The following is a 14,206-nucleotide window of genomic DNA, read 5'->3' on the forward strand; positions in this document are numbered from 1 at the left end:
TCTTACGGGGCCAAGGCCACCGGGGAGGGGCCTGGAGGTGGGGATGGGGGGCGGCTGGAACAAGCGCTTAGTACAGTGCTCTGCACATAGTAAGCGCTCAATAAATACGATTGATGATGATGAGCTGGGCGACCCCCTTCCCCCTCTCGTCGCCCGGACCCTGGAGGAGATTCGGAGGCGGCAGCAGCAGTCAGGCAGTCGATGGTATTTATTGAGCGCTTACTTTCATTCATTCATTCATTCATTCATTCATTCAACTGTATTTATTAAGCGCTTACTTGTGTGCACCGCACTGTACTAAGCGCGTGGGAAAGTACGACGCGGCAATTAAGAGTGACAATTCCTGCCCACAACGAACTCACGGTCTAGAAGGGGGGAGACAGACATCAGTGCAAATAAAAAGACATCATTAGAAATCAATAAAATGACAGATATATATATACATAAGTGCTGCGGGGCAGGGAGGGGGGGAAGAGCAAAGGGAGGAAGTCAAGGCGAGGTACTGTGTGCGAAGCACTGTACTTAGCGCTTGGGAAAGCACAATATAACCACTCATTCATTCATTCAATCATATTTATTGAGCGCTTACTGTGCGCAGAGCGCTGTACTAAGCGCTTGGGAGAGCACAATATAACCACTCATTCATGCATTCATTCAGTCGTATTTATTGAGCGCTTATTGTGCGCAGAGCACTGTACTAAGCGCTTGGGAGAGCACAATAACTCATTCTTTCAATCGTATTTATTAATGATGGCATTTATTAAGCACTTTGTGCATAGCACTGTTCTAAGCGCTGACTGTGCGCAGAGCACTGTACTAAGCACTTGGGAGAGCACAATATAACCATTCATTCATTCAATCAATCGTATTTATTGAGCGCTTATTGTGCGCAGAGCACTGTATTAAGCGCTTGAGAGAGCACAATATAACCACTCATTCATTCATTCATTCAATCGTATTTATTGAGCGCTTATTGTGCGCAGAGCACTGTACTAAGCGCCTGGGAGAGCACAATAACTCATTCTTTCAATCGTATTTATTAATGATGGCATTTGTTAAGCACTTTGTGCATAGCACTGTTCTAAGTGCTTACTGTGCGCAGAGCACTGTACTAAGCGCTTGGGAGAGCACAATATAACCATTCATTCATTCAATCAATCGTATTTATTGAGCACTTATTGTGTGCAGAGCGCTGTACTAAGCGCTTGGGAGAGCACAATATAACCACTCATTCATTCATTCATTCAGTCGTATTTATTGAGCGCTTATTGTGTGCAGAGCACTGTACTAAGCGCTTGGGAGAGCACAATAACTCATTCTTTCAATCGTATTTATTAATGATGGCATTTATTAAGCACTTTGTGCATAGCACTGTTCTAAGCGCTTACAGTGCACAGAGCATTGTACTAAGCACTTGGGAGAGCACAATATAACCATTCATTCATTCAATCAATCGTATTTATTGAGCGCTTATTGTGCGCAGAGCACTGTATTAAGCGCTTGAGAGAGCACAATATAACCACTCATTCATTCATTCATTCAATCGTATTTATTGAGCGCTTATTGTGTGCAGAGCACTGTACTAAGCGCTTGGGGGAGCACAATATAACCACTCATTCATTCATTCAATCGCATTTATTGAGCACTTACTGTGCGCAGAGCACTGTCCTAAGCGCTTGGGAGAACACAATAGAAAAATGAACAGAATAGAGAAGCAGCGTGGCTCAGTGGAAAGAGAACGGGCTTTGGAGTCAGGGGTCATGGGTTCAAATCCCGACTCCGCCAATTGTCAGCTGTGTGACTTTGGACAAGTCACTTCATCATCATCATCATCAACATCATCAATCGTATTTATTGAGCGCTTACTGTGTGCAGAGCACTGTACTAAGCGCTTGGGAAGTCCAAGTTGGCAACATATAGAGACAGTCCCTACCCAACAGTGGGCTCACAGTCTAAAAGGGGGAGACAGAGAACAAAACCAAACATACTAACAAAATAAAATAAATAGAATAGATATGTACAAGTAAAATAAATAAATAAATAAATAGAGTGATAAATATGTACAAACATATATACATATATACAGGTGCTGTGGGGAAGGGAAGGAGGTAAGAAGGAGGTAACTTCTCTGTGCCTCAGTTCCCTCATCTGTAAAATTGGGATTAAGACTGTGAGCCCCTCGAGGGACAACCTGATCACCTTGTAACCTCCCCAGCGCTTAGAACAGTGCTTTGCACATAGTAAGCGCTTAATAAATGCTATTATTATTATTATTAGGCTCATTCCCTGCCCACCACGAGCTTCCAGCCTGGCTAGCCGCCCTTCCCTGCTGGCAAGCAGAATCAATCAATCAATCAATCGTATTTATTGAGCGCTTACTGTGTGCACAGCACTGTACTAAGCGCTTGGGAAGTCCAAGTTGGCAACATCTAGAGACGGTCCCTACCCAACAGCGGGCTCACAGCCTAGAAGGGGGAGGCAGAGAACAAAACAAAACATATCAACAACATAAAATAGAATATAGATATGTACAAGTAAAATAAATATGTACAATCAATCATACTCATTGAGCGCTTACTGTGTGCAGAGCACTGCACTAAGCAGTTGGGAGAGGACAATACAACAGACACATTCCTGCCCTTGCCAAGCTTACAGTCTCCCAAGTGCTCAGAAGCAGAAGGCAGAGGGGTCCGGGGCCTGGGGGTCCAGAGGCCGGGGGAGGGGACCCCCCCGAGGTCCAGACAGTGAGCTGAACGCCCAGCCCCCCTCCCCCTCCCCCGAGGGGCTCTCCCAAAGCCGGGGGCGCGTTTGCAGGAAGACCCCGGGGGAGGGGGAAACTGGGTCAGCCCTGCTACCACCTCCCTCCATCATCATCATCATCATCATCATCATCATCATCAATCGTATTTATTGAGCGCTTACTCTGTGCAGAACACTGGACTAAGCGCTTGGGAAGGACAAATTGGCAACATATAGAGACAGTCCCCACCCAACAGTGGGCTCACGGTCTAAAAGGGGGAGACAGAGAACAAAGCCAAACATACTAACAAAATAAAATAAATAGGATAGATATGTACAAGTAAAATAAATAAATAGAGCAATAAATATGTACAAACATATGTACAGGTGCTGTGGGGAAGGGAAGGAGGTAAGATGGGGGAGATGGAGAGGGGCCCCACCCTCCCCACCGCCCCCTTTCCTCCCTGGGCCCGCTTCTTCCCGCACTCTTCTTCTCCTCCCCCCGTATTCCCGATCTTCCCCGCATTCCCCTTCCCCTCCCCACCGCACCCCCTTTCCTCGATGTTCCCGCTTTTCCCCGCGCTCCTCTCCTCCTCCCCTCGAATTCCCGATTTCCCCCGGATTCCCTTCTTCCCCTTCCGTGTTCCCGCACCTCCTTTCCTCGGTGTTCCCGCTTTTCCCCGCACTCCTCTTCTCCTCCCCCCGTATGCCCGATTTTCCTCGCATTCCCCTTCTCCCCCCTCCGTGTTCCCGCACCCCCTTTCCCCCGTGCCTCCTCTTCTTCTCCTCCCCCCCGTATGCCCACTTTTCCCCGCATTATCCCTCTGCCCCCCGCACCTCCTTTCCTCCGTGTTCCCGCTTCTTCCCGCACTCCTCCTCCCTCCGTATTCCCGCTTTTTCCCCATTCCCCTTCTCCCACCCCGCCCCCTCTTTCCTCGGTGTATCGGCTTCTTCCCGCACTCCTCTTCTCCTCCCCCCCGTATTCCCGCTTTTCCCCGCATTCCCCTTCTCCCCCCCTCCGTGTTCCCGCTCTTCCCTCCGCACTCCCTTTCCCCGCTTCTTCCCGCACTGCTCTTCTCCTCCTCCCCCGTATTCCCGATTTTCCCCGCATTCCCCTTCTCCCTCCCCGTGCCCCCGCTTCGTTCCGCACTCCTCTTCTCCTCGCTCCGTATTCCCGCTTTCCCCCGCATTCCCCTTCTCCCCCCTTTTTCCCACTCTTACCCCTCACCCCCTTTCCCCCGTGCCCCCGCTTCTTAGTAGATGAATTGATTACTACAATTCTACAATTACTACAATATAACCACTCATTCATTCATTCCATCGCATTTATTGAGCACTTACTGTGCGCAGAGCACTGTCCTAAGCGCTTGGGAGAGCACAATAGAAAAATGAACAGAATAGAGAAGCAGCGTGGCTCAGTGGAAAGAGAACGGGCTTTGGAGTCAGGGGTCATGGGTTCAAATCCCGGCTCCGCCAATTGTCAGCTCCCCCCACACTCCTTCCCCCAGTATTCCCGATTTTGCCCGCACTCCCTTTCCCCCTTCCCCCTCCCAGCCCTCAGAGAAAAGGGGGGAGGGGAAGGGAAGGGGGGCCGGGGAACCCCAGGCCGCTGCGCGCAGACACACACACACACACACACACACACACACACACACACACACATCCTTGGGAAAGCGGCAGGGATAGTGGGGCCAGGGAGTTAGCAGGTCATGAGTTCTAATCCCGCTCTGCCTTCTAATCCCGGTTTCTCCCCTTGTCAGCTGTGTGACCCAAGGACTCTGCAGTTTCTTTATACATTATACATCTGTAATTTATTTATATTAATATCTGTGTCCCCCTCTAGACTATAAGCTCATTGTGAGCAGGCACGTCTCTACCAACTCTATTATATTGTACTCTCCCAAGCGCTTAATACAGTGCTCTGCACATAGTAAGCACTCGATAAATATGACTGACTGGCCGACTGACAAGGGATCCCTGTCAAGGATACCAGGCCCCACCACTGAAGCTGGGCACTAGCTTAGAACAAGGTTGCCCTGTCCTGATCTCGATTTGTCCCAATCTGTAAAATGGGGATGAAGACTGTGAGCCTCATGTGGAACAACGTGATTACCTTGTACTTCCCCAGTGCGTAGAACAGTGCTTGGCACAAAGTAAGCGCTTAACAAATGGCATAATCATCATCATCACAATTCCGGTCCGAAGAGAGTCATGAACCTTTTGACTCCTGGGTCCGGGCTCTATTCACTATACCCTCCTATAATAATAATTATTGTGGCATTTGTAATGCTCTCACTATGGGCCAGGCACTGTACTAAGCGTCGGGGTGAACACGAGCAAAGTGGGTTGAACACAGCACCGGTCCCACAAGGGTCATGGACCTTCTGACTTCCAGTCCGGGCTGTATTCACTATGCTCTGCACACAGTAAGCTCTCAATAAATACGATTGAATGAATATGCCATGCTCCTTGCCCTGTGTCTATGTGTGTGTCTGTGTGAGTAAGTGTACTTTTGTGTAGTTTGTGCGTTTCCAGGTGAATAATAGTAATAGTTGTGGTTTTCGATAAGCGCTTACTGTAGGCCAGGCACTGTACTAAGCACTGCGGTGGACGCAAGCCAAGTGGATTGGACACAGTCCCTGTCACACTAGGGGCTCACTGTCTCAATCCCCATTTTCCAGGTGAGGGAACTGAGGCCCAAAGAAGTGAAGTGACTTGCCCAAAGTCACACAGCTGACAAGTGGTGGAGTCGGGATTTGAACCCATGGCCTCTGACTCCCAAGCCCGGGCTCTTTCCACTGAGCCACGCTGCTTGTCCAACCCACTTTGCTTATGGTCACCCCAACGCTCAGTACAGTGCTTGGCCCATAGTAAGCACTTAAGAATTACCACAGTAATTATTACTATTCACACACACACACACACACACACACACACACACACACACACACACACACACACACACACACACACACACACACGCCCGGAGCCTCGGTGCTGCAGGAGGAGCAGCCGCGTCTCTCGTGGTGACCTTTAGGGGGCGCTGCTGGACTCGGGCGCTCCGGGCCCATCCCCTCCCTTGCGCCCCCTGGCGGCTCGGCCGCAAACCCACAGCCAATCAATCAGTTCATCTATCAATAACAATAATAATAATGATGATGGCATTTATTAAGCGCTTACTATGTGCAAAGCACTGTTCTAAGCGCTGGGGAGGTTACAAGGTGATCAGGTTGTCCCACGGGGGGCTCATAGTCTTAATCCCCACTTTACAGAAGAGGGAACTGAGGCCCAGAGACGTGAAGTGACTTGCCCAAAGTCACACGGCTGACAATTGGCGGAGCCAGGATTTGAACCCATGACCTCTGACTCCAAAGCCCGGGCTCTTTCCACTGAGCCACGCTGCTTCTCTACATATATGTTGCCAACTGGTACTTCCCAAACGCTTAGTCCAGTGCTCATCAACCGTGCTGATTGAGGGCTTACTGTGCGCAGACCACCGGACTTAGTGCCTGGGCGAGTTAATAATCATTAAAAATAATAATAATAATAATGATAATAATAATAATAATAATGGTATTTGTGAAGCACTTACTGTGTGCCAGGCACTGTACTAAGCGCTGGAGTGGATACAAGCTAATGGAGTTGGACACAGTCCTTGTCCCACATGGGGCTCACAGTCTTAATCCCCATTTTATTATTATTATTATTATTAGTGTATGATTAATATATTCTATCTTCTAGACTGTGAGCCCGTTGTTGGGTAGGGACCGTCTCTCTATGTTGCCGACTTTTACTTCCCAAGCGCTTAGTACTTTGCTCTGCACACAGTAAGTGCTCAATAAATATGATTGAATGAATGAATATATTATGATTATATAATATAATTAATATATAATTGTTATAACTGATTATTATAATAATAATGGTATTTGTTAAGTGCTTATTATGTGCCAAGTGCTGTTGTAAGCACTGGGGTAGATACAATCAATCAATCAATCAATCGTATTTATTGAGCACTTACTGTGTGCAGAGCACTGTACTAAGCGCTTGGGAAGTACAAGTTGGCAACATATAGAGATGGTCCCTACCCAACAGTGGGCTCACAGTCTAGAAGGGGGAGACAGAGAACAAAACCAAACATATTAACAAAATAAAATAAATAGAATAGATATATACAAGTAAAATAAATAAATAAATAGAGTAAGAAATATGTACGAGCATATATACATATATACAAGGTAATCGGGTTGTCCCACATGGGGCTCACAGTCTTAACCCCCATTTTACAGATGAGGTAACTGAGGCCAGAGAAGTTAAGTGACTTGCCTAAAGTCACACAGCAGACAAGTGCCGATCTGAGATTAGAACCCACGTCCTCTGACTCCCAAGCCTGTGCTGTTGCCACTAGGCCATGCTGCTTTTACAGATGAGGTAACTGAGGCACAGAGAAGTGAAGTGACTTGCCCAAGCTCAATCAATCAAAGGTATTTATTGAGCGCTTACTGTGTGCAGAACACTGTACTAAGCGCTTGGGATAGGACAGTGCAATGGAATCGGCAGGCACATTCCTTGCACGTAACGAGCGTACAGTCTAGAGGGGGATAGGGCGTGGATATGGAGGAGAGGTCAGTCAGAGAGGGCTTCCTGGAGGAGGTGGGATTTGAAGATGGGGAGGGTCCAACAGAACAGAGCTGGTAGACACATTCCCTGCCCACAAGGAGCTGACAGTCTAGAGGGAAGATGGATGGGAAGCAGCATGGAGCGGTGGATAGCGCACAGACCTGGGAGCCAGAAGGTCATGGGTTCTAATCCCGGCTCCACCACTTAACTAATGTGTGGTCTTGGGTGAGTCACTTCATTTCCCTGGGCCTCAGTCACCTCATCTGAAAAATGGGTGTGGAGACTGTGAGCCCCACGTGCAACAGGGACCGTGTCCAAACCAATTTACTTGTATCCACCCCAGTGCTCAGTACAGTGCCTGACACATAGTAAGTTCTTTACAAACACCACAATAAAATCCAGTTTGGTTTTGGACAGAAGGGCCATGGGGCTGAGGGAGGGATGACTATCAAATGCTTAAATCAAGCAATCGCATTTTCAATCGATCTATGATATATATATGATATATATATATATACCATAGATCGATTGAAAATGCGATATATATATACCTATATATATATATAGATATATATATATCATAGATCGATTGAAAATGCAATATATGTATATATTGCGTGTTTACTTTCTGCAGAACAGTGAAATCAATCCATCAATCAATGGTATCTGTTGAGCGCTTACTGTGTGCAGAACACTGGACTAAGCTCTTGGGACAATTCAACAGAGTTAGTAGATATGCTCCCTGTCCTCAAGGAGTTTACGGTCTATTCATTCATTCAGTCATATTTATTGAGTGTTTACTGTGTGCAGAGTACTGTACTAAGTGCTTGGGGGAGTATGATGTAACAATAAACGGACACATTCCCTGCCCACAATGAGTTTACAGTCTAGAGGAGTTAGAGGGCGTGGGTTCTAATCCCGGCTCCGCCAATTGTCAGCTGTGTGACTTTGGGCAAGTCACTTCACTTCTCTGGGCCTCAGTTACCTCATCTGGAAAATGGGGATTGAGACTGTGAGCCCCATGAGGGACAACCTGATAATCTTGTAGCCTCCCCAGCGCTTAGAACAGTGCTTTGCACATAGTAAGCGCTTAATAAATGCCATTATTATTATTATTATTACTTAACTTCTCTGGACCTCAGTTCCCTCATCTGTAAAATGGGGATTAAGAGACTATGAGCCCCACGTGGGTCAACCTGATTACCTTGTATCAACCCCAGTGCTTAGAACAGTGCTTGGCACATAGTAAGCGCTTAACAAATACCATAATTAGTACTAATTATAATTATTAGAGGGGGAGACGGATGTTAAAATCAATTATGGATGTGGACATAAGCGCTGTGGAGCTGAGGTTGAGTTCTCTGACCACAGCCGTCCTGAATGGGGGAGGTCGGTGGGGGGGAGAGGGCGAGCGGAGGGGAGGGGAGGGGAGGTCGAAGCCACTAATGCCATCTCTGTCTCTCCTCTGTCCAGGTGGAGCGGGAGATAGCCATTTTGAAGCTCATAGAACATCCTCACGTTTTGAAGCTGCATGACGTTTATGAAAATAAAAAATATTTGTAGGTATTACTGGGTCCAGGGCATGGGGCAGGAGGAGAATGGGGAGGGGGCTGGGAGGGAGTAGCGGGGGGCTGGGAGGGGGAGGGCAGGACTTGGGGTTGGTGGGGGGGAAGGGGGAAAATCAGGACCATGGCATCTCAGTTTGGGGAACCACTAGATATTATTAATAATAATAATTAGGTATTTGTTAAGTGCTTACTATTGTTCTCAGCACCGCACTACATGCTGGGGAAGATACAAGCAAATGGGGTCGGACACAGTCCCTGTCCCTCGTGGGGCTCACGGTCTCAATCCCCATTTTACAGATGAGGTAACTGAGGCCCAGAGAAGTGAAGGGACTTGCCCAAGGTCACGCAGCAGACAAGTGGCGGAGCCAGGATGAGAACCCATGACCTTTTGACTCCCAGGCCCCCCGGGCTCTAGCCACTGGGCCATCCTCTTGCTATATCTCTCCTTCAACCCTCCCCTCAATCAGTCAATCACTGGTACTTACTGAATGCTCACTGTGTGCAGTGCTCTGTACTAAGCACTGGGGAGAGTCCATTACAACACTCCGCAACATTGCCAAGATCCGCCCTTTCCTCTCCATCCAAACCGCTACCCTGCTAATTCAAGCTCTCATCCTATCCCGTCTGGACTACTGCACTAGCCTTCTCTCTGATCTCCCATCCTCGTGTCTCTCTCCACTTCAATCCATACTTCATGCTGCTGCCCGGATTATCTTTGTCCAGAAACGCTCTGGACATATCACTCCCCTCCTCAAAAACCTCCAATGGCTACCAATCAATCTGCGCATCAGGCAGAAACTCCTCACCCTGGGCTTCAAGGCTCTCCATCACCTCGCCCCCTCCTACCTCACCTCCCTTCTCTCCTTCTACTGCCCAGCCCGCACCCTCCGCTCCTCCACCACTAATCTCCTCACTGTACCTCGCTCTCGCCTGTCCCGCCATCGACCCCCGGCCCACGTCATCCCCCGGGCCTGGAATGCCCTCCCTCTGCCCATCCGCCAAGCTAGCTCTCTTCCTTCCTTCAAGGCCCTGCTGAGAGCTCACCTCCTCCAGGAGGCCTTCCCAGACTGAGCCCCTTCTTTCCTCTCCCCCTCGTCCCCCTCTCCATCCCCCCGCCTTACCGCCTTCCCCTCCCCACAGCACCTGTATATATGTATATATGGTTGTACATATTTATTACTCTGTTTATTTATTTATTTATTTATTTTACTTGTACATTTCTATCCTACTTATTTTATTTTGTTGGTATGTTTGGTTCTGTTCTCTGTCTCCCCCTTTTAGACTGTGAGCCCACTATCGGGTAGGGACTGTCTCTATGTGATGCCAATTTGTACTTCCCAAGCGCTTAGTACAGTGCTCTGCACATAGTAAGCGCTCAATAAATACGATTGATTGATTGATTGATTGATTACAACAGGGTTGTTCCCTGCCCACTGTCGGCTAGAGGATTAGTCAACTCCGCTCCTCCACCGCTGATCTCCTCACCGTACCTCACTCTCGCCTGTCCCGCCATCGACCCCCGGCCCACGTCCTCCCCCGGGCCTGAAATGCCCCCAATCCCTCTGCCCATCCGCCAAGCTAGCTCTCTTCCTCCCTTCAAGGTCCTACTGAGAGCTCACCTCCTCCAGGAGGCCTTCCCAGACTGAGCCCCTTCCTTCCTCTCCCCCTCGTCCCCCTCTCCATCCCCCCATCTTACCTCCTTCCCTTCCCCACAGCACCTGCATTTATGTATATATGTTTGTACGTATTTATTACTCTATTTATTTATTTTACTTGTACATATCTATTCTATTTATTTTATTTTGTTAGTATGTTTCGTTTTGTTCTCTGTCTCCCCCCTTTTAGACTGTGAGCCCACTGTTGGGTAGGGACTGTCTCTATATGTTGCCAATTTGTACTACCCAAGCGCTTAGTACAGTGCTCTGCACATAGTAAGCGCTCAATAAATACGATTGATGATGATGAGTGCTTACTGTGTGCAGGGCACTGTAGTAAGCGCTTGGGAGAAGACAACAGAACAGAGTTGGAAGACACCATCCCTGCCCTTTCCTCTTCTCCCACCCCGTTCTGCGTTGCCCTGACTTGCTCCCTTTATTCATCTCCCCTCCCAGCCCCACACCGCTTATGTCCAGATGTTATTTATTTCTTTCTCTTCATGTCTGTCTCCCTCTCTAGGCTGTAAGCTCATTGTGGGCAGAGAATGTGTCTGTTTATTGTCATATTGTATATATGTTTGTACATATTTATTACTCTATTTATTTTACTTGTACATATCTATTCTATTTATTTTACTTTGTTAGTATGTTTGGTTTTGTTCTCTGTCTCCCCTCTTTTAGACTGTGAGCCCACTGTTGGGTAGGGACTGTCTCTATATGTTGCCAGTTTGTACTTCCCAAGCGCTTAGTACATCATCATCATCAATCGTATTTATTGAGCGCTTACTATGTGCAGAGCACTGTACTAAGCTCTGGGAAGTAGCACTGTCTCCTAGTACAGTGCTCTGCACATAGTAAGCGCTCAATAAATACTATTGATGATGATGATGATATTGTCCTCTCCAAGCACTTAGGACAGTGCTCTACACACAGTAAGCACTCAATAAATACGACTGACTAACTGACTGCCCTCCACGAGCTGACAATCTAAAGGGGGAGACAGACAAGGTAAATTCCAGAGAAGGGAAGAGGCAGACTGTGAGAATATGGACAGAAGTCCTGAGGGGCCGGATTATTACTGCCCATCACCTCCAAGAGGCCTCTTGGAGGAGATGGGCGTTCAATAAAGCTTTGAACGGGGGAGAGGGTCATTGTCCGTCGGATTTGAGGAGGGAGGGCGTCCCAGGCCAGAGGCAGTGACGTGTTCTGACTGTTTTTGTAGAAAAAAATGATCCGGGCAGCAGAATGAAGTATGGACTGGAGTAGGGAGAGACAGGAAGCTCACAAACACACACCCGTTCAGCCGTGAGGCAGCAGGCAAAGAGGACGGGGACTATATTGTATTGTACTTTCCCAAGCACTTAGTACGGTGCTCTGCACGCAGTAAGTGCTTAACACGTACCTCAGTCATCAGTATTGTTAATGTCTGTTTCCCCCTGTAGACTGTGAGCTCGTTGTGGGCAGGGAATGTCACCGCTTTTTGTTGTGTTGTACTTTCCCAAGCAGTTAATACAGTGCTGTGCACACAGTAAGCGCTTAACACATACCTCATCATCAGTATTACTAATGTCTGTCTCCCCCTCTAGATTGTGAGCTTGTTGTGGGCAGGGAATGTCACCGCTTTTTGTTGTGTTGTACTTTCCCAAGCAGTTAATACAGTGCTGTGCACACAGTAAGCGCTTAACACATACCTCATCATCAGTATTACTAATGTCTGTCTCCCCCTCTAGATTGTGAGCTTGTTGTGGGCAGGGAATGTCACCGCTTTTTGTTGTGTTGTACTTTCCCAAGCAGTTAGTACAGTGCTGTGCACACAATAAGCGCTTAACACATACCTCATCATCAGTATTACTAATGTCTGTCTCCCCCTCTAGATTGTCAGCTCACTATGGGCAGGGAATGTGTCTGTTTATTGTTTTATTGTCCTCTCCTAAGCACCTAGCACAGTGCTCTGCCCACAGTAAACGCTCGATAAATATGATTGAATGAATGAGTGATTATGACCTTGGGCAAGTCACTTAACTTCCCTGTGCCTCAGTTACCCCATCTATAAAATGGGGATTAAGGCTGTGAGCCCCGCTTGGGACAACCTGAAAACCTTGTGTTTATGCCAGTGCTTAGAACAGTGCTTGGCACATATTAAGCGCTTAACAGATACCATTATTATTATTATTAGAAGCTGGCTGGAGTGAGGTGGGATGGGGTGGATCAGGGAAGGCCGGCTAGAGGAGGAAGGTCTTCAGAGTGGGTCACAAAGGTGGAAGGACTTTAGTCCAGTGCTTGCACATAGTAAGAGCATGACAAATACTATTGATTGATCGAATGATTGATTGGTGGGCTAGAGGGGGAGGGGGCTGCGGGGTGGGTGTGTCGGGTGTTTGGGGGGGCCCACCTGGTTGATGGAGGAGGCCTGCTCCTCTCCCGCTCTCTCCTTCCCCCCTTCCGCGCCCTCCGGCAGGTACCTGGTATTAGAACACGTGTCAGGCGGGGAGCTCTTCGATTATCTTGTCAAGAAGGGGAGGCTGACGCCAAAGGAGGCCCGAAAATTCTTCCGACAAATCATCTCCGCGTTGGACTTCTGCCACAGCCATTCGATATGGTGAGTGTGGCCCCCAGAACCCCTGCCCCCCTGCCCCTTAGGGTCCCCTTCCCCCTCTCATTCAGAGAATGCTCAGAGAAGCAACGTGGCTCGGTGGAAAGAGCCTGGGCTTGGGAGCCAGAGGTCGTGGGTTCTAATCCCAGCTCCACTACTTGTCAGCTGTGTGACTTTGGGCATGTCACTTCACTTCTCTGGGCCTCAGTTCCCCCGTCTGGAAAATGGGGATTAAGACTGTGAGCCCCACGTGGGACAGCCTGATTACCTTGTATCTACCCCAGTGCTTAGAACTATACTTGGCACATAGTAAGCGTTTAACAAATACCATTATTATTATTCATTCAGTCAGTCTTGTATTTATTGAGCACTTACTGTGTGCAGAGCACTGGACTAAGTGCTTGGGAAAGTTAACTAGAACACTATTCATTCATTCATTCATTCAATCATATTTATTGAGTGCTTACTGTGTGCAAAGCACTGGATAAGTGCTTGGGAGAATCCAATGGAACAATATTCATTCATTCATCATCATCATCATCAATCAATCGTATTTATTGGGGCTGAGTCAGGGAAGGCTTCTAATAGACACATCATCATCATAATAACAATAATAATGGTATTTGTTAAGTGCTTACTGTGGACAAGCACTGTTCTAAGCACTGGGGTAGATGTAAGGTCATCAGGTTGTCCCATGTGGGGCTCACAGTCTTAATCCCCGTTTTGCAGATGAGGTAACTGAGGCTCAGAGAAGTTAAGTGACTTGCCCATAGTTACATAGCTGACAAATGGCAGAGCCAGGATTAGAACCCATGATCTCTGATTCCCAAGCCCAGGCTGTTTTCACTAAGCCACGCTTCATTCATTCGTATTTTTTGAGCGCTTACTGTGTGCAGAGCACTAGATTTGGGAGAGTCTAATCAGTCATTCATTCATTCATATTTATTAAGCGCTTGCATGCAGAGCACTGTACTAAGTGCTTGGGAAAGTTCAATAAACCAGTAAACAGTGACGTTCCCTGCCCACAGCGA

General features: G+C 47.8%; 1 protein-coding gene across 13 annotated transcripts in view; it reads left to right on the forward strand.

The window, feature by feature from the left end:
- BRSK2 (BR serine/threonine kinase 2) overlaps positions 1-14,206 on the forward strand; it is a 250,755-nt gene that overhangs the window by 148,870 nt on the left and 87,679 nt on the right. For all 13 annotated transcript variants that reach the window (XR_005455664.1, XR_005455666.1, XR_005455667.1 and 10 more), the window contains exons 3-4: positions 8,833-8,918; positions 13,041-13,181. Coding sequence is in view for 9 of the 13 variants with exons in the window: in XM_038764291.1 (XP_038620219.1) it covers positions 8,833-8,918; positions 13,041-13,181 (227 nt within the window). In the remaining 4 variants the exon portion in view is untranslated. The remainder of the gene's footprint in view (positions 1-8,832; positions 8,919-13,040; positions 13,182-14,206) is intronic.

Source organism: Tachyglossus aculeatus, chromosome 22 (genome assembly GCF_015852505.1).
Source record: "Tachyglossus aculeatus isolate mTacAcu1 chromosome 22, mTacAcu1.pri, whole genome shotgun sequence".
Lineage (NCBI taxonomy): Eukaryota > Metazoa > Chordata > Mammalia > Monotremata > Tachyglossidae > Tachyglossus > Tachyglossus aculeatus.